The 27,646-nt window shown below is 34.6% G+C and overlaps 1 protein-coding gene across 12 annotated transcripts in view; it reads left to right on the forward strand.

Moving 5' to 3' along the window:
* Dph6 (diphthamine biosynthesis 6) overlaps positions 1 to 27,646 on the forward strand; it is a 415,070-nt gene that overhangs the window by 365,487 nt on the left and 21,937 nt on the right. For 7 of the 12 annotated variants that reach the window (XR_013438856.1, XR_013438854.1, XR_013438855.1 and 4 more), the window contains one exon: positions 12,499 to 13,071. Coding sequence is in view for 4 of the 12 variants with exons in the window: in XM_078049870.1 (XP_077905996.1) it covers positions 12,499 to 12,534 (36 nt within the window). In the remaining 8 variants the exon portion in view is untranslated. Of the gene's footprint in view, positions 1 to 12,498; positions 13,072 to 27,646 lie in introns of those variants that run through there. The other 5 variants (XR_013438851.1, XR_013438852.1, XR_013438858.1 and 2 more) reach the window with 2 other exon arrangements.

Genomic DNA, 27,646 nt, shown 5'->3' on the forward strand with positions numbered 1-27,646 from the left:
TTTTCCTCATAAAAGTCTTTGTGAAATTCAAAGTATAAAAGAATAATCTATTTCTGAGAATTTAGTGATTATAATTATCTTGAATTGTAACTAGTCAGTGAAAAGCATGTGCTAGACAAGTTACCACAAATGAATCTCTATACCCTGTAGGAATTAACTACAAGTACATTGGTATAGGTATACACTTAAATATTTTTTGCATTTAAACTTATGTGACATGCAGGCACTAGTAATGTCTTGAATTGCATGTATATACCTATATATGTTATTAAATATTTTTTATCTTTTATCTTGCTTGGTTCTAACAAAGACATTACTATAAAGATAAAATATTTTCAAAATTCAAATATTTGTAATAGGACTCCTAGTTTATATTTTAACAATTGTTAATAAGTAACAATTACTAACCAATAATTAGTGAAATGAAATGCTTTATAAATCACCTCTATTTCATCCTATTTCTACTTATTGCATAATTAATAATTTACTATTTGCTTAAGTGATATTAACTAAATAAGGCTTCTGATAGTACCAGATCCAGTCTGACTTCAACATCCTGATTTGCTACCTTCTATTTCTAGAAAGAACACAAGTATTAATGCAGTGCCAATGACACAGGTAGTATCCTGGTACTTGTGGTAATTTCCTGTCTCCCCAGAGATGCTACAATCAAGTGGCATATCATTGTAGTTTTGCTCTAAAAGAAAGATATCTAAGAGATTCTGAATTGAATGTGAAACTGACATCTAGTTCTTCTTCCAGTGCATCTGTTCCATTTCTTTAACAAGGATCCACCTTCTATTTCTTTACCTGATTTAAACAGGACTGTAGAAGACCTAATAACTATACATGCAAGGAGAAGAGTCTGATGACAACCAATACTAGAATATTCTATTTAAAAAGACAGCATCCATGTCAAAGTTCTGTAAGCAGGTTAGGGGACTGTTATAAAGATGAAAGAAAAGTGCAGACTATGGAGTCCCATTGTATATGAGAGAGGGGGGGAAGGAAAGAGAAAGAAACAGTCAATGAGGTGAGTGTAAGATGTATATCAATTGTTTGCACTGTAGATCTCAGTTCTCTTATGCCTTTTGTATAAATCTCCCACTTTCCTAAGAGTGATTCCAAGATTTAAAGAAATGTATTTCTTTTTATGTAACACCCTTTATTATATTCTAAACCATGCTGTACACATAATTTATACATGCATATCAGTGGGTATGTTTGTGTGTACAGAATTATGAATACTTGAGAAATGACTAATGGAATCTACACCAGTTCCCATGTAAATTGGCTCAGTGGTCTACGCTTGTAAATGAGAGCCAAAATCTCATCCCCCAAACAGCTCTGACTCAGAGGGAAGCTCCATCATTCATATTCCAAGAACATTTTACTAAAATGGAACATGTTTTTTGCTCATCCTTCTAAGAGGCAGAAACACACCAGTGTACACTTGGCATATTTTGCTATCTAACTGACTACCAAACCAATTGGGGTCTCAATCAAAAGGCACATTTCACTCTCATCATACAAATAAGGCTCAAGAATCAGTACTTTAGCAGACTAATTGCTTAATTCCTAATTTAAATAGCAAAGGTAAGTTCTTAATCTTTCTGGCCAATGAAAGTTTGAGCTTTTATGTAAACGGCACTGACTGACTGAATTAATTCAGAACAATCAATTCCAATTTTTTTTCCTTTATCATATTATTCTAAATTGCATACCAAGTCCCGTAGTGGATTTTAAAATACAGCTGTACTTCAGGCCTTACTATAAGTACATTTGAATTCAATATTTACAAAATGAGTTGGATTTTGAACATTTTATGGAAATTAGCTTCCAGAATGCATTATTTCTTTTATCAGATATTCCTGAAATGAATAGCAACCTGCTTATTTATCTTTGTTTAAATACAGATTTTCAATATATTGAATCTGTTTAAGCAAGAATCTTTCTGTAGCTAACTTTCCATGTTTAGCTCTTTGGTGATCGGCTCTTTTCAGACTAAGTAGCATAATAACAATTATGTTGCACCAGCACTGTGATATTCTTTTTTTGCTATGGAGAAGAGAGCCAGTCACAGTGCTTCTGGCCACCATTCCAAGAAGCCACCTGGCTTCTCTAGTGGATAGGCATGAATTTCTCGTTCCCTGACTTCTGCTCCGGGGTCCTTTGCACAGTTCCACTGTCTGCTACAAGAAGGAAGAGTACCTAGGTGTATGGAAAACAAAGAAGTGGCTGCTTACTACATGTCATTAGAAAGCCTATTGGCTTTTAAATCAGTTCATAAGGGGAAAAGCAGAGGCTGTTTTAATAAACTCAGTGCCTAATGAGCATAACTAAATCTTTTTTGCAGCCTTGGGATTTCTCCATAATTTAATCCTTTGTGAAACAAAGTGTACCATAATGGCTCATAACAGACCATCCTCTGACAACTCTAGTTTTGGGGAAACATTACATATGTCTTCATAAAAATAATTCTGGGCATATCTCTTCAACTTGTGTGCTAGTACTTAAGGGCAAGGTTTATCCGTGCACATTTTATGAATATGAATATGAAATGTTAATTGATCCATATTAATTTAACTAATGTAAAAGATGGTGCTCAAAGATCTCAGTATCCTATTTTTCCCCCACATAACCTGAAACAATATTAGAGGGAAATTCAGCTGAATATTCTTTAATAGTTTTAAAACTTAAAATAAAAAAGCAATAAGAATGTGACAAAGAACAAGTCCTCTCATTTGGGAAGGAAGGCATAAACATAGAGCCTGACAGAATCTGGTTGTTGTTCTACAAGGACTAATTTTAGAGAAAAAAAAAAAAAAGTCGGCCTGGTAAAAATGTATTTCCTTTCTCCAGCTTGATTGCTGACATTCCACAATCTCATAATATTCTCTGAATAAATTATACTCATTTTGTTTAAAAAAGAAATTTAACATACATTTAAATAGTGCAGTTTTGTGCGGGAGAGGAACTGTGCTGAGCTGTGCGTTATACTAATGGCATTGGGTGCAGAATGAGTCATCATGGTTTTTATTTATTCATTCATCCTTGGATCCTTTTAAAAGTCTCCAAGGCCCTAATGACCATCATCATTATCATCAGTAAAAACTGCTTTCTGGTGAAAAGGCACTAGGCATTAAATTTAGAGGCAGCATTAAATTATCAGTAAAGAGGGCTTGAAATAGTACTACACGCATATTCCTGGACACAATAGACTCAAAGTTCATGTAGCAGCAGTCAGACAGTCTTCTTTATAAAGTTTGTGATTGAGATGTTCTCTTCTCCTTACAAGGCAATATCATTTAGCCCAGGAGAAAATAAAATACAGGCCAGGTCCAGTTAAACACTGGAAGTCATACGCACCAGGTATAAGAAGATCTTTAATTAGAAATAAAATGTTTTAAAAATTATCAGTATGAGAATTTAATTTCAAACACTCTCCTATCTATAGTTCTTTTCACATAATATATAAACAACTGTCCACTGTAGGGGTGAAAAAGAACAATAAAAAGAGTTTTGAACTAACTTTGAGTCCTTTCTGTCTCAGAAATGTTTTAAATATTCCAGGGTCTTCCAACAAGCATATAAAGAGGCTTTACTTTTTCATGTAATCTCTAGAAACAGAATTAAACTGAAAAGGTCAAATTTCACTCACGTGAGGACAAACTTAAGAGTCACATCTGAAAATATGGAGAAGTTAGTCCCTTGTGATAAATCATGAGTGTTTTTACACCTGTAATCCCCAACTCCTTCCCTTACCTATATTTCCATCACATTTGTGGGTGCAGTACAGTTCAGAAAGTTATCTTTCTGAAGAGAGAACAGAGAGGGCTCCTTTGTGGAAACATTGTAGGTTCTGTAGTGCAAAGTGTTCTGAATTTGAAGCAAGGCTGAGTTAGAGATAATTTTCTATAAATAGTCAATTTCCATTAATTAGCTAAACTTAGGGATTATAGTGTATGATCAGGTATTTGAAATTTCTCCTTTTCTTAAAAAAAAAAAGTATGTAAAATCTTGTCATTGAACAAAAAGAGTACCAGATAAGGTAAAAGAGTATCATATAAGAGTACCATATAATTAACTTTTAGTGTAGGCTCTTGTCAACAGATTTTCCATGTCTATGAAATGTGGTCCTTTTTTTAGTTTGATCAACATTTTTTTTTAATGGAGAGTGACGAACGTCTTTGTGAAAACAATTGCAATCTCTTCAAAGCCTCAATGTCCTCTGTAAAAACAAGTTTGTTCACTGCTACGTACTATACCAATGCAAGGTGTTGCTATTGTTCTTGCTGTTCTTCTTCTGAGACTTTCAGTGGTTTTTAAAAGGGTATAAGTGTGGTTTCACTCTATAACACATTCTTTAAAATAAACAGGCTACTGTTTACCCCCAAATTTTAAAGCACTATTTAGAGATACATCTATTTTTATTGTTGATCATTACAGGTTTCCCTAATTTAGGCATACACACCAAGTTGAGGTTGTCCAATGAATTCACTTCCATTGATGCTCTTAACTCTTTGGGCTTTGGGGAGACTTTTCAAAAGTGGATAGTATTTTCTTCCTTAATCAGAACCTTTCCTTCTAAAACTTTTTGCAACATGATGTCTTACATCCATTAAGGTCCTCTTCCTTAATACTTGAAAGTGACAGAGTTTTCTACTTCCAGCACGTCCTACCTCCATTACCAGTGAAAATGAACTAGTGCCTTAGTGCCTCATCTCAGTAGCATGTTTACAAATAGGGTCTCCTTCAGGAAAAGAGTTCTACAGTTTGACATTTTCAATATTCTTTTTGTTGTAATCCTTAACATTACAATTACTTACTTCTTAAAAGAATTTTGAATGAAATGGATGTAGAGTTTTGCATTCTTCCTTGTTACAGTAACAGTATGATTGTCATCTTTTAACTCCCTATAAAATGTTAATGCAGACCAATGCAGACTCTTGTACTTATGAAGTCAAGGTTTTTGAACTAGAAAATCATTCTTGACTCTTGGTTTTGTACAGAAGGAAAAATATATTTTTTTCCATCCTTCTGTGTTCTTTACTGGGACCCCTATAACAACAACAACAACAACAAATTAGCAAGAAAAAGAACACACATTTATATAATATGAAGTTATGTGATATAGGATCCTTCATAAGGAAATAGATGTTTAAATGAGCTTCTCTTTGATATGTTTGATGGAAAGTGGAAAGTCATGGGAAAATATGATAGGACACAGAGTGTAAAGTAAGTATAATAGAGTGAGGGGAACTGAGCAAGGTCTGTTCTTTTAGATTTGTCTCAGTGTCCCTCTATTGTCAGCGATAGGCTCATTCCTTTCCTCTAGCTATAGGGAGTGTACCTCTCTTATGAGAGACTTATGACTTGCTTTAAGAGAAAAATCAGAGAAGGTCAGAATCTGCCTTCTTATTTCTCAGATCAGCTTAATATACTCAATATGCCAAGGTGCCATATTTTAGGGCAATGTATCCTGAACCCCCCAGTTTTGGAAGTGAAATAAAGGGCAAGTGGGTATTGGCCAATGATAGAGTGCTTGCCCAGCATGTGTAAGGCCCTGGATTTGATCCCTAGCATAGAAACAAGAAAAAAAAAAAAAGGAAAGAAAAAAATTAGGTAGGTAGAAAGGAAGGGAGGGATGGAGATAAATGAATGAATTTTGGTATTTAGCTTAACTAATCCTGTATATACAATTTCTCCTAATGTTGTTTTAGATAGTAATTGATTGTTTTGTTACTATAAGAAACCTGCCTCAAAATTATTTGAAATGAGGCAAATCTCAAAGATGGTAAAACTTTGTAGACATATTGATTTTTATTGATTGTCTGGGAGCTTCTAGACAATTCAGAGCTTTCTAAATCTTGTGTACTCTACAGAGTTCTAAATTGAAGTTGGCAATCCTGAAATTTAGGTTGTTCACTATTATATACTAAAATTAGCACTATTATATACTAAGATTATACTAAGACTTAGGTCTTCTAATTACTGATCATGATGACTTAAGAGAACATTTTTAAGTTAATTAAAAGTCTAATCAGTGTTTACAGTTGAAATAACTTCTAAGCTCAGCATTTGTTCTACTGCACCATACAAGAAGCAAAATATTCTAATCCTCAAACAGATTAAATTGAGTGCTAGAAAATTCAATTTCATACAGCATCTGCAAGTATATTTATACACAACTAAAATTCATTATGCAGAATAATTTGGGTTTCAATACCTGTATTTATGAAATTTGAAGCTATAAAAATCAGAGAAATTTTTATTGTTATTGATATACTTGAAAACTTTACCACCAATCCTATTTTTGGAATATTTTATAAGGTTTTTATCAATATTTTTTTCAAAATTAATTTAGTTCTATATGAGTAAATCAAAGGATGTTCGGCCAGAGTAGAACATATAATAAGACAAGTTACAAAATTGAGAATTTACTCTGATATGTAGTGTAATAAGATTAAAATAACTGCCAGCTTGCAAACTAAATCTTAGAATAAAGAGAGGATATGTAATAAAGATATTCAAGTGAGGGTTGTTGTGGTTATTGTATTTGATGATCCTAACAGTCCTAATTATTAATCTGGAAGAAGACTCATAGAGCATTTCTTGGGTTTTTGTTGTTGTTGTTGTTTTGTTTTGTTTTGTTTTGGTTTAGTTTTGGTTTTAGTTTTGATTTTTTCATACCAGGGATTGAAGACAGGGGCACTTAATCACTGAGCCATATCCTTAGCCCTTTTTTATATTTTATGTTGAGACAGGGTCTCACGGAGTTACTTAGAACCTCACTAAATTGCTGAGGCTGGTTTTGAACTTGCACTTCTCCTGCTTCAGCCTCCTAGGCCAATGGGATTACAGGCATATATGCCACTGCCTAGAGCATTTCTTTATTATCCAATATTTAACCTATGGTTAGGATGAGACTTACTTTGAAGAAAATGTTAAGTTTATAAACTTACTAAGAAGGTAACCCTGGGGGGAGAGGTAGACTTGTTATTCCATTGCAAAATAGAGTAGTGGTCCCTTTTCTGAAAGATTCATTGTTAAGGTCATTTAACTAGCAAACACTTATAGTGACATTAACACAGAATCGATTTTGCAAAAATTCAATTTATGTTCAATTTTCTAAAGTGACAAGCCCATAAGACCAAATCCTGGAATGGTGGTGGTTATAGAGTGAACGTTTTATAATAACAAGACATCTTTCAAAGGTTGACATATTTGGTTGGCATTAGCTGTTAAACTGACAGTACACCTGATCACAGTAGCCAAGGCCAAAGGCATAGGTTGAAAATATAGCATGTTATCCTTTTAAAATTTGACTTTTCTCTCTACCCACAAAAATGCTATATTACAATTAAAAATAGAATACTTGCAATAATCTAACTTTTTGTTAAACTTTTAATTTAGGATAAATGCATTTTTTAAAATCCCAAGCCATTGCTAACTGCACAAAGGTGCAAAGTTTACTGCTGATACAGACTTTTGTTGCTGTTGTTGTTGCTATCGATGTTGTTGTTTGTTTGGTTGGTTTTTTTGGTGGGTATGTATGTTGTTTTGTTTAAGAAAGCAATGATTTTGCCAAATTTCATAGTTCAGGCATTAAAACCCTGCTGCTGTTCTAAAAAATAAAAATAAATAATAACTAGTTAAATTAGTGTTTGGGGAAATGGATTAGATTGTAATGTATGCAAGCAATTAAGTAACACTGACTTGATTCACTGTGATGTCTAAAATGGCATTTTAAAAAATGAAAGTAGCTAAATTTGGCCCTGATAAAATATATAGCAGCAATGGGTTAGGAATTTTGCAGTTTTGCCCAAAGAGTCCAATCAAACAACCCATATATTAGGTGGCTGTTAACATGCTGCCAGCTGAATTTTTTACATCAGTTTCCAAGGTTGCACAGTAATTACATCTACTGTGAGTCATTTTTGCAGCATATTTTATAAAACTTTTACAGGTTTTCTGGGAAGGGATTATTCAAAGTCACCTTTTATAGATTCTGCCATGAATATTAGACAATTCTTTGAAAATGTTAGTGTTTACCATTCACATTGCTTCTGGTTTAAGTGTAGTTGGCATTTGAGGGTTTAGTATAGTATATGAGTAGATCTTCCTTTTCTTCATAGACCTTCTGTTCCCTAGCATTGCTAGTTTATGTTCCCACTGAGCTGCTGCCAGAACAAAATAAATCCAGTTGCCTTTTGCTGTTCAAGGCCAACCTAGCAACCATGGAAAGAATTAGTTGTTCTGAACATTTGTCCTAGCATGTCATTTGAAGGTACTGATGTACAATATTATAACCAAATACAGTCCACAATGGTTTTGCTTGTTTAAATGGCTGATTAATTTAAATGTAATATTTTTGGTGCTTGCCTGTTTATTCTTATTACCAATTATATCCAGTCAGTGACCAGAGATGTATTTGAGGCTGTGATTGGATAAACCACTTAGCGTAACTTTTAGATCCACTGCTTATTAAATCAAATATACCTTAGTTTATTCTATTTTCACAGCTGAATGAAAAGTCCTGATTGTTTCTTCAAAGTAATATTTAAACATGTCTTATGGTCTTATTTCAGTGATGTTATCATACTCATTTTTTACACTATAAGGCCAGGTAAGAACAATGATAAGAGATGCATTCTGTGGAGAAGATGTTGCATTTTGGGGGAATGATGCATGATATTACTGGGGGGACATACTGAAATTCATGATAAAGGAAGATAAATGCAGTTAAACTTGGCTCAATGGAAAATTAACAGCTACGAGGGAGAGGAACAAATCCTTCTGGACTCCTGGGAACAATAGCAGTCCAGAACACTCTTGAGAAAAACCCAAATGAGATGTGACAACTAATTCCAAAGGTATGGTGGAGAAAAGACTGTGGTTGGTGGAGGACAGCCAACATCTTTCATCCTGCTTTGCACAAAGGATACAAAAAAAAAGAAGAAAAAAAGAAAGTTTGTTTTCTCCATTTACTTCACTTTATCACCATGATTGTAAGCTGTGTTGATACCGTCCCTTTGCCACTTTGAAATTTGCAAGAATTAGCCCTGACTGCTGTGGCCCTTTATTTATAGGGTTTTTTTTTTGGGGGGGGGAGAGTATTATTATTATTGTTCTCCTTAAAGAACACATTTTTGAAAACAGATTTCAGACCTTAAAACTCATAGATAGAAATTTCTACATTTTTTGGAAAACATTTGAAACTGTTCATTTATTCATTCATTTACTCATTCAACACTTACCTTTTACGTATGTGGTCTTTTTGGGGGTCCTTTGAGATTTAGGATTCCGGGGGGGGGGGAGACAAAGATCTTGTCCTCATGATGTTTATATTCTGATAGAAGAGAGAGATAATTAAAAATAAATTATTATAAATACTGTGGATACAAATAGAGAAGGGTAAGGGAGAAAGAGATAGAGTAGTGACTTAGATAAAATGCTCAAGAAAGATTTTTTTTTTCCACGCCTGTAATCTCAGTGGCTTGGGAGGCTGAAGCAGAAGGATTTCAAGTTCAAAGCAACTGCAAAGCACTCAGCAACTCAGTAAAACCCAGTCTCTAACAACAAAAAAAAAACAGGGCTGGGGATGTGGCTTAGTGGTTGAATGTCTCTGAGTTCAATCCACAGTACCCACTCCAACACCCCCCACCCCGGCCAAATCCTTTTTTTTTTTTTTTTTTTTTTGAGGAGATAACATTTGACCAGAGACCTAAATGAAATGAGCGATTGGGTTTGCAAAAAAAATCAGAAAGAATCCTGGAGACAGGAACAAGATTAACACACAAAGAAGCAGCAAGTGTTTCCAGAGTGGAGCAATAAACAAAAATCAGAAGGATGAAACTACAAACAGTGGCCCAAAATTTAAGGACTTTAGGTCACAGTTAGACAGTTGGTCCTTGTTCTGAATGTCCTGGGAAGTCAATAAAGGTTTCAGGCAAAAGAAGTAACATTTTCTGACTTTTCTAAAAGATATCTAGGTGAAGACTGTGGTGTTCGGATAAGGGTTGAGAATAAAGAAGAATGGTATCAGAAAAATGGTATTAGAAAACTATGTAACAGTTTATGCTAAAGTTATAAGGGTCTTGGGCTACACTGGTTGCAGTTTAGATGGAAAGAAATGGTCAAGATTCTGGATATATTGTTAAGATTTGGTAGGATTTGTTGGTTAATTCACATAGGGAGTAAGGGGAAGAAAGCCAAGGATAACTCCTGGCTTTCTGGCCTAAGTGGATTGGTGCCACTTATCAAAATGGGGTAGCCAGAGAAGGAGAAGTTTGGCAGGAAAAAAGAATTAACCAGCTCGGGCTATCATAATACCAAACACTGGATGGCTTAAATAACAGAAATTTATTTTTCCAGTTCTGGAGGCTGGAAAAAGCAAGATCAAAGTCATGACCAATTAGGTTCCTGATGAGAGCTCTCTTCCTGACTTATAGATTGCCACTTTCCTTCTGTGTCCTCACAAGACACAGAGACAGAGAACAAATGGAGGGGGACAGCACTCAACATTTCTTTAAAAAAAAAAAAACACTGATCACATCATACCAGAGACCCACTCTCATAACTCTAATAACCTCCAAGAAGTCTTCTCTCCAAATACCACTGCATTGGAGATTGGGGTTTCAACTTATAAATCTGGATAAAAGGGAGATAAAAACATTCAGTCATAATGTGGAGGTATGGTTTTGGCTACTTTTCTTCACTACAGATGCTGACATGTCTATCAATCACTCAAGTAAAGATAAGTAGGCAGTTAAACACAGAAGTGTGGAGTTCAGGGAGAGTTTGAGTCTGGACACATAAATTTGGAAGGCATCAGCATAAAGATTTAAAATCATCAAAGGGATACAAATACCTAAGAAGTTGAAGAAAAAGGTAAAATGTTAAATGTGGGGACTCCTTTTAAACATGAAAGAGCAAATCCAGGAAAGCAGATTAAAAAAGAAACCTCCTGAGGTAGCAAGAACACTATTAGAGCACTGTGTCTCAGAAATCAAAGACAGAAGAATGTGTTTCAAGAAAGACCTGTGTCAGTGCTGTTGACTGGCCAAAAAACTTGAGAGCTAAGAATTGACTTTAGCAAGAAGGAGAATGCTGGGAATTCTGACAAGATGATTCTTCTGGAACAATGGAGAAGACAACCTTAATTTAGGAGAGGGTTGGGAAAAGTAGTGAAGAGGCAAGTGAAGAATCTGGATGTAGAAGCATTTTGAAGGTTTTACTGCAGGGTAGAGCAAAGAAATGGGAAAACATTTTGGATATGGGTTCTAATGCAAGATATGATAGCCTTTATTTATGCTGATGAAAATGATCTAATAGAAAAGTAGCAACTAAAGATACAAGAAAAGTAGGATGACTGCAGAAGTGAAGTCCCATAATGATCTCCAGGGAATGGGAACCACCATGAAAGTAGAGGATTTGGCCTTGCATAGGAAAAGGGGTTCCCAGGATAAAGGAAGAATAGGTAGAGTACTTGGGGGTATATTTGGTAGCAGTAAGATGAAATAATTCTCTTCTGATTTCTCAATCTTGTATTGAAATTAGAAGCAAGGTCATTGGCTGAGAATAAAGGTAGAAGTATTGGAATGTGGAGAAAAAAGGAAAAAGTATGAGTGTGAAACTGCTAGCTTAGAAAACAGAAGAACAAATTGACAACATAAATGTAGTAGGATTGCTGAAGGCCCAAGTAAAACCAGTGAACACAAATTTTAAGATGAAACCAATGAGTGTTTCTCTATTTAAGAAGATGTCAACCTGTGTTTTTTCCTAACCCACTTAGCTGTTTACCACAGGCAGAGAGTGCAAGGAGAGTTGGAGGACTAGGGTTTTGCTAGATAAGAAATAAGTAGAGAGAAAGGTTTGGGGTCATTTTTTTAAAAAAATCATTTCCAGTTGTCTTTTGCTAAAACTAATTTCCCTAACTAAAATCCATTGTGTATGCTGCTATGTAGGCGTTCAATTTTTTCTTAGTCATGCCATAACTAAAAAATTCAAAAGCTGAAAAATAGCTTTTCCAACATAAGTACTATAATTTGTTCTATCTCTCACTTACTTAATTCAAGTTGAGGACTCTTTTTTTTTTAATCTTTTTACCAGCTTTTCTTACATAATACATAACAGCATAAGTTGTAGAGGAATAATTATGGATGATATTAACATTGGGACTTTTGAGTTTCAAAACAACTGATTACAAAAATATTCAGAAAAATATGCTATTCATACCAATAAGTTTATTTAAAATGTATAAGATTATGTTTAGTGAATGCATATAACTTCCTAATCTATGAAAACCATAAGTGAATTTAGTTTATTGAGAGTCATGATGAAGGTAGCAATTTAAATATTTATAAAGCAAATCCAGGATAAAAATACTTATACAATCCAATTGAGATATAAAAATACAGAGATCTTAGTCCATTTGAAATGTAGCCTTCTGGTCTCACAATTTTCTCTCTTTTCTTCCTTTTTTACTCCCTTTAGAGAGAGGACAGCATGCAAATTGGTAACATACAATAAAGAATTGGACACTATAGAAACACAGAAGACAAGAAGGCATCACAACTGGGGCCTACGCAATGACAGATATTCTCTTTCCTTCTCCTGCCTGGTTGGAACCAGGTGATATTTCAGTGTTAATTAGTGTTATGATTTGGATGTGAGGTGTCCCCAAAACCTTATGTGTAAGACAATGCAAGAAGGCTTAGAGGTGAAATGATTGGGTTATGAGAGCTCTACTCAGTGAATTAATCCCCTGATAAGGATTCACTGAATGGTAACTGAGGGTGGAGAGGATGTGACTGGAAGAAGTGAATCATTGGGGGCATGTTGTTGGGATATACTTTTGTATCTGTTAAGTGGAGTGTCTCTTTCTCTCTCCCTCCCTCCCCACCCCTTTCTCTCCCACCACCTTCCTGGCACAAAGTTTTGAGCCCCTTCTGTCTACCACACTTGTCCGCCATGATGTCCAGCCTCCCCTCAGGCTCTGAGGGATGGAGCCAGCTGTCTATAGACTGAGACCTTTGGGCCTCCAAATAAACTTTTCCTCCTCTAAAATTGTTCTTGTCAGATCTTTTTGTCACAGCAGCAAAAAAGCTAATTAGTGTTAAAATACTTAGGAATCCTACCCCTGAAAATGTAAGTTTTTTTTTTAAATAGGAAAATCAAGAAATTATGAATCCAGATCTGAAAAGATATTTTTGTTTTCGCTTTTGTTATTGTTGCTGCTGCTGTCACTTTTGCTGAGCAGATTTTGGGTCCTGCTCAGTGGACACCTTTAAGTTTGATTGCTTTAGCTCCATATCCAGACCTAAAATTCTAGGTTCTTGGTTTAAAAATAAGAATGAACAGGAAAAATTTCCATCCTTTCTTCGGTGTTTACAAGATCAGGAAGGTCAACTGAAATTCAAATTAATTAAGAGGATCAAGTTGTTTCACATACACATGTACACAAAAATGTACATCCCCACATCAAATTCAAAACTTCACATCATAAACAATGTACAGGCTTGTTCAGAATTAAAGTGTAGGCATGTGTCATTCTGGATGTCTCCCATTATTAATTTGCTCAGGCATAAGTCCAAGAAGAAACCTAGGCATAGCAGATAGGTGGGAAAGAATATGCAGAGAATGATGGAGAAAAGTACTAGAATATGGTTTCTAAGTCCTTCTGTTTTAAGTCTCATGTAAACTGTTCTGCTTAGTTGTCAGTGTTCTTCTGGGAGGATAGAAGTGTCTTGACAATCTAATGAAGTCTATGGCACACACACACACACACACACACACACACACAAGTACACAAACTCCAAGATTTTATCATACACATAATATTTTTAAAACAATTTCAATCATTCATGAACCCAGGATCCCTGCATTTTGTGGTCTTAAATATTCAAGCAGCCAGGCTGGGGTTGTGGCTCAGTGGTAGAGCACTTACCTAGTACATGTGAAGCACTGGGTTTGATCCTCAGCACCACATAAAAATAAAGGCATTGTGTTCATCTACAACTGAAAAGAAATATTAAAAATTTTTAAAAATGCAAGCAGCCTATACATTGTTTATGATGTGAAGTTCTGAATTTGATGTGGGGATGTACATTTTTGTGTACATGTGTATGTGAAACAACTTGATCCTCTTCATTAATTTGAAAGATTTATACACTAAAACAAAAAAATCATAACAAATCATAACTAAAAAGATTATAATATTCATAAGAATATCATCAGAAACATTCTGATATTTTTAGGACAATAATCTGTATTCACCCTTCCCAGCCTGGGTTCCAGCACAGGCTATAGAAATTGCTTTTCTGAAACAGATTGTGTAATGATTCTGAATGATCAAAATCCAATTTACAGACCCCAAATTATCGTGGTATCTGTCAAGTACTTCAAAAATATAGTACTTAAAAAAAAATCTCAAAAATATAGTAAGAAGCCTTGTCTCCAGTGAAATACATGTGTGCTGGTCCTATAAACTGGATATAATGTCAAAGCTGTGATGCTCAGAAAGTTCTAATTCAGCAATGGACATCTCCCACATAAATGCTTAGGTTGAAACCTACTTCCTTCCCACCCACAAAGCACCTATAACTGGAATTCTTTGCTTGTGATCCTTTGAGGTATACATCAGACTTGAAATAGCAATAGGATAGATGCGGCAAAGACAAATAAACCATATCTCCAAATCAAAAAAAAAAAGGGAAAAACAGAACCTTTCTCAAACAAACTTGAATTTTAATCTCTTGGTCTTTATGTACACATTTAGATTCCCCGTCAAATAAATGTGTCCCATCCTATCTCATATCCTCTCCTACCCATCCTCTTTACAATCTCTCCCATTCCCCACCACCATACACTCACTGAAGTGTTTGGAGCAAATTTTATTTAAAGTTAAAATAGTTGCAAGTTTAACAGTAGTGTTTAAAAAAAATCTTCATATAATTAAAAAAATAGTAGTGTTTTAACCTTAAATTACAAAAGAAGGTATTATTAAACTCTTTTTTTCATATCATATGATTCCAAATAAGAGGATTTAAATGTTAATGTTCCAGAAGTTTTAAAACGGAAACATTTAGTAGATGCCTTCAAATGTTTATTGCCTTTTAAGAAGAAAACAAAGCTTCACAAATCGTATTCAGTTTGGTCATTCACATGTTTTTCTTCCTTTATAAAATATATACGAAAAACAAATGTAAAATTTCTTCTTCACAATTTTTGTAGTTTTTAATTGTGAAAAAAAGAAAATATATTTGCATGTATATACATGCACACACATATTTTCTGTCTCTGTATGTGTATCTTACATTTAATATAAAAGTCTAGGCTGTAATTTTATAAAAAGAACCCAAGAGTTGTTAAACATTCTGGATTCCCTTAATTTTACAAATTTCAAAAGTGTAGAGGATAAAGCTGTTTCAGTGTTATCTGTGGAAGGACCTTGGTGAGACATGTAGTTAGTTCCATATCCTTAAAAAAAAAAAAAGAAAAGAAAAAAGAAAGAAAGAAAAAGGTAATTCTCTAATAACTTTCAAGGAAAAAATTATTTAAGATATTTCAAACTGTGTCTATAAAATATAACCATTTAAATAATAGTACAGGCTTAATTTATTTTCATTGTAACAAATATAATGTGATTCAAAGTAATAATAGTAATGTCTCATAAAATAGTGCCTTTCTCGTGAAAGAATGCATGATTCTAATAAGGCTGAAATTCATCTGTGGTTACCTTTTTTATGAATGTGACCCAGTCCCCCTCAAGCCGAGTGTCACTTTTACATGCACATTCAACATGATAAATGTCATCTTGGCATGTGTTTCACATAAGAACAGCCAAGCCTGTGGCTAGCACAATGCAGGGCCTGGAGGTACATAGGCTGCCTTTGCCCTTTACCTTTACCCTGGGGATTCATGGACCAAGATAGTGTGATATGGTGGAAGGAGCAGAAGACAAAGAGCTGGAATTCTTAGGCACATTTCTGGCTCTTTCTAACCATGTGGTTTTGGCTGAAATCCTTACTCAGAGTTTCAGTGTGCTTCTCTATAAAATGGAGGGCAATATGCCTGCCTGCCTCACAGAGTTGTTATGAGAATCAAATGAGATAATGTAAGTGAACATGCTTCAGAAACCTCACTACACACACAAGGTAAAAGAAAATCTGGGTTCAAACTTTTATAGTTCTCTGGCTCTTGTTTGAGTTATGAGGAGTTTCATAAATCCAGTCCTTTTTTATGGTTAGCTCTAATACTTCATAATGATGCAAAAAAGGTTGGGAAATGTGACTATAATCATGCAGGAGAAGATCTGGTACTTTTCCCTTTCCATCTCAATTAACCTCTGCTGAAGGTCATAGACAGGCCAAAGCTAAAGGTTCATTATTTCCTTTCTGAACTTGTCATGTCTTCAAATATAGAGGGAAGGAGCAGCCAGTGTAGAACATTCCATTTTCTGAAATGCTCTCAAGGAAAAAGAACATTTTCCTCATGTGGCTCGCTTATTCACATTTTTCTAAAATGCATAGATTTTTTTTCCCCTGCTGTCTTCTTTGCCTCTTTATCTCAATCAAACTTGTGAGTGTCTGATTGTAACCATCAATGGACTGTGATATTTCTGCACAATATCTTACAACAGTGTAGGGCCAATGTGTCTCCAGGGCCTCATAGGTTTGATAATATTAAGGCTACTGTGAGTAAAAGGAACTTACTACTATAATAATCCCAATTCATAATAATTCAGGCAATTTGTCTTATTAGTGTTCCTTTCCGTTGAAATCAGAAAGTGAGAGGGCACACTTTTAAAAAGATATACATTGCTTCATACTAGGTTAAAATTTATCATGGAAAGAAAATTTTCTATATTTATGAACAACATGTACCATTTGAGCACCTACCTTCTGCTGGATAGTATACTTAGAATGATGAAATAAGAGTGTTGGTAACTTAATTTACCCTTTTACACGCCAGATACTCTCCTTTTGTGCTGTATATGAATTTTTTTTTTTTATGTGTTCTGGTCACCAATTGGTGTTTCTTTTTTTTTTTCTTTTTTTTTTTATTGGTTGTTCACAACATTACAAAGCTCTTGACATATCATACTTCGAACAATAGTTTCAAGTGAGTTATGAACTCCCATTTTTACCCCAAATACAGATTGCAGAATCACATAGGTTACACATTCACATTTTTACATAATGCCATACTAGTGACTGAATTTAATCCTCACAACAGCACTGAGAAGTAAGTATTCTTGTCCCCATCTGCTACAAGAGGGAATGAGACTCCACTAAGTTAAGAAACATGTAAGTTCACCAGTCAACAAATATCTAATGATTATACATCAGATATCAGCTGGGTCTTCCTGCCTCTGGGGATCTAGGTAGGATGCATTTAAACCACTCAATTATGCAGCTTTTGAAATCCCAGTGTCTTCCCAAATTTTTCTGCCTATTTCCTTGGCTTTCTCTCAGGGTCTAACTGATATCCCAAATGTGAAACTCACCCTTTCCAGGTTTCCATAACAAATTCTCTTGCATGTCATTTCCAGACTTTTGGAATGTTTCAAGCCCTACCTGGGAAGGTCTCACATCCTGCCACATTGTGTGAATTAAAATCTTTCTCTCTGCCCCTCTCCCTCCCTCTCAGCTTTCTACCCCTCCAACCCCAGCATCACCCAGATTTTTATGTCTTTCTTTTACAGAGCTCTCCTGTTCTCCATAATTTCTGAGCACTACCATACAGACTACATCCATTATGATGCTCTACAGAACTGCAAATCTGGCATTTCACAAGCTCCATACTTTTAAAAAGGATGGTGTGATTACACAGTGTGGGAATTAATGTTTTCTTTTTATAGTATCTTCAGTTTTTCAGATCATTTTAATATACCGATGTCAATTATTCCAAGAAGAAGTCACAGTATGGAGGATGCCTAACTTATTAGCCACAATAATCTTTCTTGAAGCATGTCAAGCAACTAATATTCTCAACTGTAGATGCTTGCTACTCAAAATGTGGTCCGTGGACCAATGGCATCAGCTTCACCTGGGAACTTGTTAAAAATAAGATTCTCAGAACATAGCCCAAAGCTACTGGATCAGAATTTTTAGTTTAGTTTTAATCCCCAGGTGATTTGAATGCACAGTAAATATAAAAGCAATACTATAGACCATAGTTTCACAAACAATGCTTGCACTTAAACTAAAAGAAAAACATAGATGGAGAAGCTAAATAGATAATATCATTAATTACCAGAGATGCTGATTACTATGAAAGCAAAACCTGCTTCTGTGGGATAAAAATGAGTAACGTAACCTAGTTACCTATAATTTTTTACTTTTTCCTTTCCTGTTATATTCAGATGTTTGCTTTGTTCCCCTTTTGTGTTTATGGGATTCAGAGAACAGGAGGAAACAAGACAATTGAAAAAATAAACTTCGGGAAAATACAGCCATTGTCTCCATGGAACCTCAATGTTTTCAAAACCTTATAGAAAAATAATTTTGGAGCCAGAAATGTAAACCTGGAAAAAGCCTTTGTTTTTACTTCAGATTCTTAAGAGAACTTTAATATCCAATATCATAATTTTAATGTAGTCATAATTCTTTCAAGAAACATCTGAATCTCTATTATATTTTTATTAGTTTGGATGAATACAGTGATTCCCAGGTAAAAGCCCTCGTCTGTGTTCTTTACCACAAGCTTGCTTAGTTTGGTGGTAGTAACAGCTCAATTTGACTGCTGTTTACTGTAAGTAGTTTTCTGAGAGTCCTGCATAAAATTTACAGCACAAGCTCTGCTTTCCAGACATTTATTTGTTTAAAACTCCCATGGTCCTTGGCCAAATAGTTTTCTTATATTTCTAAGTGTTTATTATGAATAACAGCTGTGGAGTTGTTCTGTACTTCGGTCTTGCCAGATACCATTTGGAATCTAAATGAGATTCTTCAATAGATTCATATAAATTTTCATTGTGTACCACCAGTTCAAATGGCAAAGGAACTTCCCTATTGCTCTTCTGAAGTCCCCCCCCCCTTTGTTGTTGCAATTATTAAATTGTACCATATGATAAGAAATATGTTCTTGATTTTCTTTTCCAGCTGTAGCTCTGATCTGTCAGTCTCTCTCTGACACCTCAGAGTACTCTGATTATAAAAGGTGGACATGAGACACAATTGAAGCTAACATTCACATTGTCTCTGTTTGCAAAAATATTTCCAATTTTCCAATTTGCTTGTCACTTTTGTGAAATGGTTGAGGACATAAAATTAAAAATCATAAGACTCCCAGTGGACTGGATTCTCACTTTCTTCAACAAAAGGTAGTCCAAATATCTGTGATCAAAGAGAAACTTGGGCTGTGGAGCAGAACAAGCATCTGGGCCACATACGTAGTTAACATGAATAGATACACGTAATAAAAGCATTTCTGCACTCACCACTCAGTACTGACACTGAGAAGACCCCAACTCCAGTGATAATTTTTTTAAACAACTCCAGGACAATGATAGCTTGTGAACAGTTGACCCTAGTTGTGGTCCACTGCAGAATAGTTCTTATGTACATTCCCCTGATGTTCAAGGTGTGCACTTGTTCTAAAACTCATCTGCTCAAATACTTCAGCCTAACTTTCCCATAAAACTGAGACCATTAGATAATATTGACCACTCCAAAATATTCAATGACTAGCTCTAATTCAAGCACCTTAAGTATAAGCTAATAAACCTGAAATTATGTCTCAGGTTCTTAAATTCAATGAGCATGAGATCCATGTTTATCGAATTAGGATTTATGCAATATTTTCAAACTATAATTGCTCAGCTTCCATCTTCCTGGACCTACTTCAGATTCTGCCATTTTTGCCTTTTTAAAAATTTAAAATAGTTCATTGGCAAATAAATGCATATTTCTGAGGTATATATGTGATGATTTGATATGTGCATTGGTTACCACAGCCAAATTAATTAGCATGTCCATTATTACCCACGGTTACTGCTTGTGAGGGAGGTGGGGGTGAGAACACTTAAAATCTTCTCAAATCAAATTTTAAGTAGTCCTCATGAATATTAGATACCCAGGACTTATTTGTCTTATAAGTTAAACTCTGTACCCCTTGAGTTTTCCCAATTTCCCCCACCTCCATTTTTAATAATAGCCTTTCTTTCTCATCTTTTTGAAAACAGCCAGGTGTAAAGTGATATCTCATTGTGCTTACAATCTGTATTTTCCAATGATTAAATACGTTAAGCTCCTTCTTGTATACCTTTTAGCTATTTATATACATTCATTTTAGAAGAGTCTATTCAGGTCCTTTTCCCATTTTTTTAAATTGTGTTATTTGCTCTTTTTCTTGTTAAATTGTAGGAGTTCCTTGTATATTGGGGATATTAATCTATTATTGAATATATAGTTTGAAAATATTTTCTTCCATTCCATAGATTGTCTTTTCATTTTGTTGATGGTTTCCTTTACTGTGCAGAAGTTTTTTAGTTTTTTATAGTCCTACTTGTTTATTTTATGTGTGTGTGTGTGTGTGTGTATGTGTGTGTGTGTATGGCTTGTGCTTTTAGTGCCATGTCCCAAAAATTATTATTGAGACATTGATAAAAATTGCCTGGCGTGATATCACACACATGTAAATCCAGCAGCTAGGGAGGCTAAGGTGAGAGAATCAGGAGTTCAAAGCCAAATTTAACAAGACCCTGTCTCAAAACATAAAAAGATCTAGGGACGTGGCTCAGTGGTTAAGTGTCCTGGGTTTAATTCCTAGTACGAGAGAGAGAGAGAGAGAGAGAGAGAGAGAGAGAGAGAGAGAGAGAGAGAGAGAGAGAGAGAGAGAGAGAGAGAGAGAAGAATTAGAAAAATTGGAACTGAGGTTGTGGCTCAGCGGTAGAGTGCTCACCTAGCAAGTGCAAGGCCCTGGGTTCGATCCTCAGCACCATATAAAGATAAAAAAATAAAATAAAGATTCTGTGTCCATCACAACTAAAAAATAAATATTTTTTAAAGAATTAGAAAATTGAAGAGACAAATAAATGCAAATGCATCCCATATTAATCAGTTGGAAGAATTAATATTGTTAAAATGTCCATAATATTCATGGTAATGTAGAGTTAATGCAATCCCTATCAAAATTTTAATTGCTATCTTTCACAGAAATAGAAAAAAAAAGTCCAAAAATTTGATCAGAACCACAAAACACCCTAAATAAGCAAATTCATCTTAAGAAAAAAGAACAAAGCTAGAAGAACCTTACTCTCTCGTTTCACACTCTTTCTCAAAGCTATGGTATCAAAACAGTATGATACTGGCATGAAAACAAACACAAAGATCAATGGAACAAAATAGAGTCCAGAAATAAACCCACACATTTATAATTAACTGATTTTTAACAAGGCCACCAAGAATACACAATGGGGGAAAATATATCTCTACAATAGTGTTGGAAAAACTAGATATCCATATGCAAAATAATACACTTGGTTCTGTCTCTTACACCATATACAAAAACTACCTCAATGTGGATTAGAGACTGAAGTGCAAGATTGAAACCATAAAACTCCTAGAAGAAAGCATAGGGAAAATTGCTCTTGCTAATAATATTTTGGATACAATATCATATTTTACTGTCAAACATTTGAGCTACTTGGTGTTTTATTCAGGAAAGTAGAATAAAATATCCAACTTTATATTTCTTTATATTTCTCCACATTTATTTTATGTGATCTCACATAAATATTAAGTCTTCCATTTCTCTCTCAATGATTTGAGATGCCACCTTAATCATATATTGAATTCCTCCTAGGTATTTTGAGTGTTTATCATATGCCAGAATGATGTAACTCTCAAATCTTTCGTTTTTAGGTATGGCCTCCCTCTAGTGAATCTTCCTCTAGTGACCCTTGTTTGTTTGTTTTCCCAAATGAACTTTAGCATTAGCTTGTACAGTGTGAAGGAGGTTTAGGGATGACAGTAAAATACAGTGGCATTTGGGGATAGGTTCTTACATTTACAAACATTTTTATGTTCTGAAGCTTCATTATCTAGATACATGGTCTATCATTACTTTTGTTCCAAGTTTACTTTTATGTATAGCAAGAATATTTCTTTATATGGGTCTCTCACATTTTTTGTAAAGATTATTCCTAAAAATTTTACCTTTTTGTCACTTTTTTTAAACAATTCTTGTCTTCTATTAAATCTGCTTGTCTGGATATTTGTATACATGAAGGCTTTCCTTTTGTGTACATACTCATTTAACATCAACCATCTTTCTAAATTATCTTACTGTAGATAGTGATTTCTTTCAGCGGATTTTCTTGAATCCTACAGGTATATAATTATATTATCTCCAAATAACTTTCTCCTTTCCAATTTTGTATCTTTAGTAATGTTCTTTTATATAATTGTGTTAACTGGTAGCCAGTGTGAGATACCAGTATATTCCTAACCTTAGGGAATATTTTCAGTGTTTCCCCCTTAAGTTAGATATTAACTTTTGGATTAAGGTGCATTTATTTTATTAAGTTAGTAAAATTTCTATTCCATTTGTATTTTATTTTAAATGAATAGGTGTTCAATTTGGCAAATGCATTTTCAGGGTCTTAATTTTTCTTCCTAGATTTATATTATATTGGATTATATTAACCTATGTCCTAATACTGAAACATTCTTGCATTTCTGCAATAAATCTCATATTTAATGAATAGTTGGATTGTTTGCATATGACTTTATGATTTTATGTAGTAGTATTTATAATGAAATTGTTCTGTAGATTTTTTTATACAATATTTGCCTTGATCCGTTATGCCATAAAGGGTGGGCAAAACAATGACATTATAATTTTATAATTTTTAATTTTTCTATTTATTATTAAATTAAAAACTTCTGTAATTTGATTACACGGAGGTGTACCTAGTACTGAAGGCAGGGCAAACACTGCACTAACCATTTGGAGAAAAATGGTTAGTTGCAGCAACATTGTTGGGGTCTTGAGTGTTCCTCAAAGATAACCACTGAGGTTTTGTGAATTTCTCTCAGTACCACTATGAACTCATGGATTTTAAATATATTTGATGTGTTTTAATCATTTCCATTGTATTCTTATTAATATTTAAATTGTTCCCATTGTGAACATTTGGCTCCAGAGTCTTTGAAGATGTCCCTGTGTTCTTGTGAGTCAAGCTTTCCAGATGCATCTTGCACAACTTCTTCCTTGGCCCAAACAACCAGATCTTTCACTTCCCAAACAACCAGATCTTTCACTTCCCCTCTCTCATCATTGAATCTGGTCCTACAAAGACAATTGGGCCTCACCACGGCAGCTCAGCAGAGATTGGCCCTAGGACTGACAGCCAGAGGTTCTGTGTTCACTCACTCACTACGGCTGGGTCAGTCCCTGTTGGAAGGTTATGCAGGTGAATTCTTCCCTATTCAGTTCACATAGGGATGTTCAACCATGTGAATGAGACCACCAGGAAGTGTGCCTCGTGTATACCAACATTTACTGTGTTGCAGCAACATTGTGAGGGTAAGCAGAAGAGGAGCCCACAAAGAGAAAGGTAAAGAAAAGCCAAAGGATAGAAAGAAAGTCAGGGTTACTGTTATTGAAGTCTATTTCTTGTTCTTGTTGTTTTTTCCCCAATATTGTGTCTTAGCACAATGCCTGACTCATAGAAAACTCATTAAGTAAAAGAATAACCAATTGTGTCAAATTCCAAAAAAGGACCAGAAAAATCATAAAAATGTATCCACTGACTTTGGCAAAAATGTAGTGGTAGTAGTCATGGCCATAGCCAGGAGAGAAGCTGCTGGATACTGAGGAGAGCATAGTGGTCCCAGCAGTGAGGAGAGCCCAGGTGATGACCAGTTCTCATGTTGTTTAATTAAAGAGACATTTAATGGTAGTAAAGAGGAGAGGCCAGAACATTTTCTTAGTTTAGGTTTTTTTTGTTGTTGTTGTTTTATGTGCTTGTTTTGTTCTTAAGTTGGAAGAAACCTAAGGCTATTTATAAGCTGAAAAGAAAGCAAAGAGGGAGAGGGGAAGCAGGGAGGATTGCTGAAGCAAGAGACTCCTCTAAGGAAGCAGAAACTGTCCAGTCCAGTCCAGGTGGAGAAGCCAACCTGGGATAGTCATAGAAAGTTCCTATGAAGGATAAATTTGAAGTTGGAATGCCATAAGTGATATTAATAGTGTTTTTTTGTATATTAGTACTATTTGTTATTTTCTTTGCCTTTTTTCCCTAATGTTTGCAAGAAACTTGTATTTAGTTTTGTTATTTAGTTACTTATTAAAATAGAACAGATAGAATTCAAAGAAACCCCTAGTCTGAAATTATAGATCAGAGAGAGGAATTAGAAGACTTGGGTTCTGGTCTCAGCAGGAACATATATGCCTCTGGGACCATAGACATAATTAACCCTTATGGAATTGTACCCATTTGTCATTTATTTAAGAGGGACAATCAAGATCTCATGTTAATTAGGCATGAGGTGAGAAGGGAGAGGAAAGAAGCAAGAATGATTCCAAGGTCTCTAATTTTGAAAAACTAAGTAGAGGATAGAAATTCTAAGGAGAAAATAATAATACCAGATTATTAGGATCCACTGAAATAATGTATATATTCAATTTATATGTAAATTTAAAACATTCTACAAAAGACATGGTTAAGAAAATGATATTCCCAAAATCATTGTGTTTAAAAAATAAACTATAATTGGCTAAAATGGGGAGGTATAGTTCTGTCTTACAATATGTATGAGGTAAGTGAAAGAAAAAAACCATTATTAACTTAAAAGAGATGGCAGGAATAGATATACAGGGTTTTTAACAATTTAAATTTTCCTATATTCTTATTTGTCCTGAGGTGCCATTGGTCTTGTTATTTAACTTACCCATTATTTCTTCTGAAACAATTGCATTACAGTAAGAGTAGATAAATATAACCCTGGAGTACAGTATTTCACTGAAATGTTGGTTGCTTTAAACAAAAAGAAGTATCAAATCAAGTCAGTTTCCCATTGCTGTTCTCTTGGGCACTGGTTCATCGTTCAGAGCTGTCAGAGGGTGTTGTCACTCCCAAGCTTCTGTGACACGCAGGACTAATTGTCTGCAGCCCAAGGCGTTGCATGTCCCACTTTTAAAGGCATCAAGACAGCATCTTCTGAATTATCTGATCACTCTAATTCTTCTATATTAATGACACAATAATGGTGTTTTAAATTCCTTTGTTTTATATTAGTGATTCTCACTCACCTGCTGGGGTTTAATCAAGTACTCGCTCTACCCACAGATGATTCAAATTATTTCAGACCATCTGTCTTAGTGAGTTTGAGATGCATTTTTAAGCTATCCATATTTTAGATGACTGTCTTACATAGCATAAAAGGCATCTTGATCTTTGGTCCAAATGTCTCAAAAATCCAGATACCTAAAGTCTTTCCAGTTCCCTCTGCTATTAGTGACCTGCCCACCTTAAAATTCCTAGAGAACTCGCTGGTATGATTCTTTTATCACAGCCTCTGCTGCTTAGTATGTTTTATAATTTTATATTGCTTACTCTGTCTTTCTAACTTGATTTAAGACCCCTGGAAGCAGAAATTGTCTCATACTGTTTTTTTTACATTCCATGTACATAGGATATGCGCGCTCTCTCTCTCTCTCTGTGTGTGTGTGTGTGTGTGTGTGTGTGTGTGTGTACCCATCAAATATAGAGTGATAATATAATAAAGTTGGATAGCATTGTGGCTAAGAAAAGGGCCCACTGGAAGTAAGCTGCCTGGTTTAAAATCCTAGCTTCGTTACTTAGGAGCTGTGTGACTTGGACATTGTTCTCCAATCTCATCTATTTAACAGTAATAATACTGTACCTATTCCTAGGATTGTTAAAGTAATGAATGGATTAATATATATCAAGCATTTGGATCATATAGAAAGTAATATATAGATGCTTTTTGATGTTTATATGATCTTTATGTAGCAGTTTAGAGCTTAATTTATTCAATAAATGTGACACATATATATAATATATATCAACCAGTATTTTTCTCCAGAAAGAAAAAATCAAGGAGTTTTATCTTCATTTTGGTTTCTCTAGAGTTTATTATACCTGCCCCAAAACATCTATGAACAGACTAATATTAATAATAGAATATTAGGACAGCCTGATTAGCTGCTTGGTGACATGATGAATGACAAGATAATGGTGGGCAATATTCACCAAATGAATACCATTTTGACAATAGAGCCTAAACAATTTTAAGTCTCTGTTTTGATTTGAATATGAGGTGTTGCCCCAAATCTCCCGTGTTAATGGAAGAGTATTCAGAGACAAATGGTTAAATTATGAGAGTTATAACCTATTAGTCCATCTTAGTTTGATGGACTGACTGGGTAGTAACTGTAGGCAGGTGGGATGTAGCTGAAGGAGGTGGGTTACTAGGCAAGTTCCCTGAAAGGATTCATCTTCCCTGACTCTTTCTCTTCCCTCTCTCTGCTTTCTGGATGCCATGAATAGAACAGCAGTACTCCTCTGCCACATCCTTCCACCAAAAATATGCTGCTCCACCCTGAGCTCAGAGCAAAGGAATCAGGTGTCTGTGGACTGAGACTTCTGAAACCATGAACCCCAAATAAACTTTTTCTCTTAAGTTGTTCTTATGAGGTATTTTGGTCACAACAATGAAAAGCTGACTATAACAGCCTCTATATACCACTAATATATAGGCCAAGTCAATGCCAAGACACCATTGTAACAAATATTATGAAATTTTTCAAGTCACCATTAGTAGCACCAATAGTGGGACTTCCATAATACGGCATATCAACATGATTATTCTAGGAGAAGAAAAGAGAAAGAGAAAGGAAGGAACAGAAAATACATATGGCAAAGAATATTAAAAAGAGCTATAAGAGATCATGCTGAAATAATGCACAAACCAAATATTAATTTTCTCCTCCCACTCCCCATAATTTGAATACGAGTACAAATAAGAGAATATACAAGAAGGGGTGTGAGAAAGAAAAAAATGAGAAGAAATTATACGTGAGGAAGTATTAAAATAAACATGAGTCACTCATGATATTTTAAAAAACAAATAATGTTAAGAGTTAGATTTTTATGCCACATTTTTGAAAAAAATAGTTTTAAATACTACAAATGGATCATTATTACATATTTTGATAAAATGCCCATGAATGTGTAAATACACACATTTGTACACATATGCATACACACAAAACTATTTTTAAAAATTATATTTGTCTAATCTTTATGTATATATTGGTGGTAACCTTTCAATGTTTTGGGGTTTGGCTTTTTAAAATTTGGACATGCTTTTATAAAAATTGACACAAATGCTATTGCAAAAAGAATTTAAATGTCTCATATAATTAGTTATTTGAATCATTCCTTGTTATTTAAAAATGAAGCTACTTAAGACATGCATTTTGTGTTTCAAAAAAAAGATGGATAGAGAGAAGTGGATGAATATATACATAAGAATATCTTCAGTCATCCCTTTTAAAGTGCACAAATAAAATTGTACTTTGATTCCTAGTTAAGGTCACTACTTTCAAACTTGAAGCTATTGTTATGTCTATGGGTTCAGTGAAGCCAATAATGAATAATTGTTCAGTA

The sequence above is a fragment of the Ictidomys tridecemlineatus genome, chromosome 5, assembly GCF_052094955.1.
Source record: "Ictidomys tridecemlineatus isolate mIctTri1 chromosome 5, mIctTri1.hap1, whole genome shotgun sequence".
NCBI classification, from domain to species: Eukaryota; Metazoa; Chordata; class Mammalia; order Rodentia; family Sciuridae; genus Ictidomys; species Ictidomys tridecemlineatus.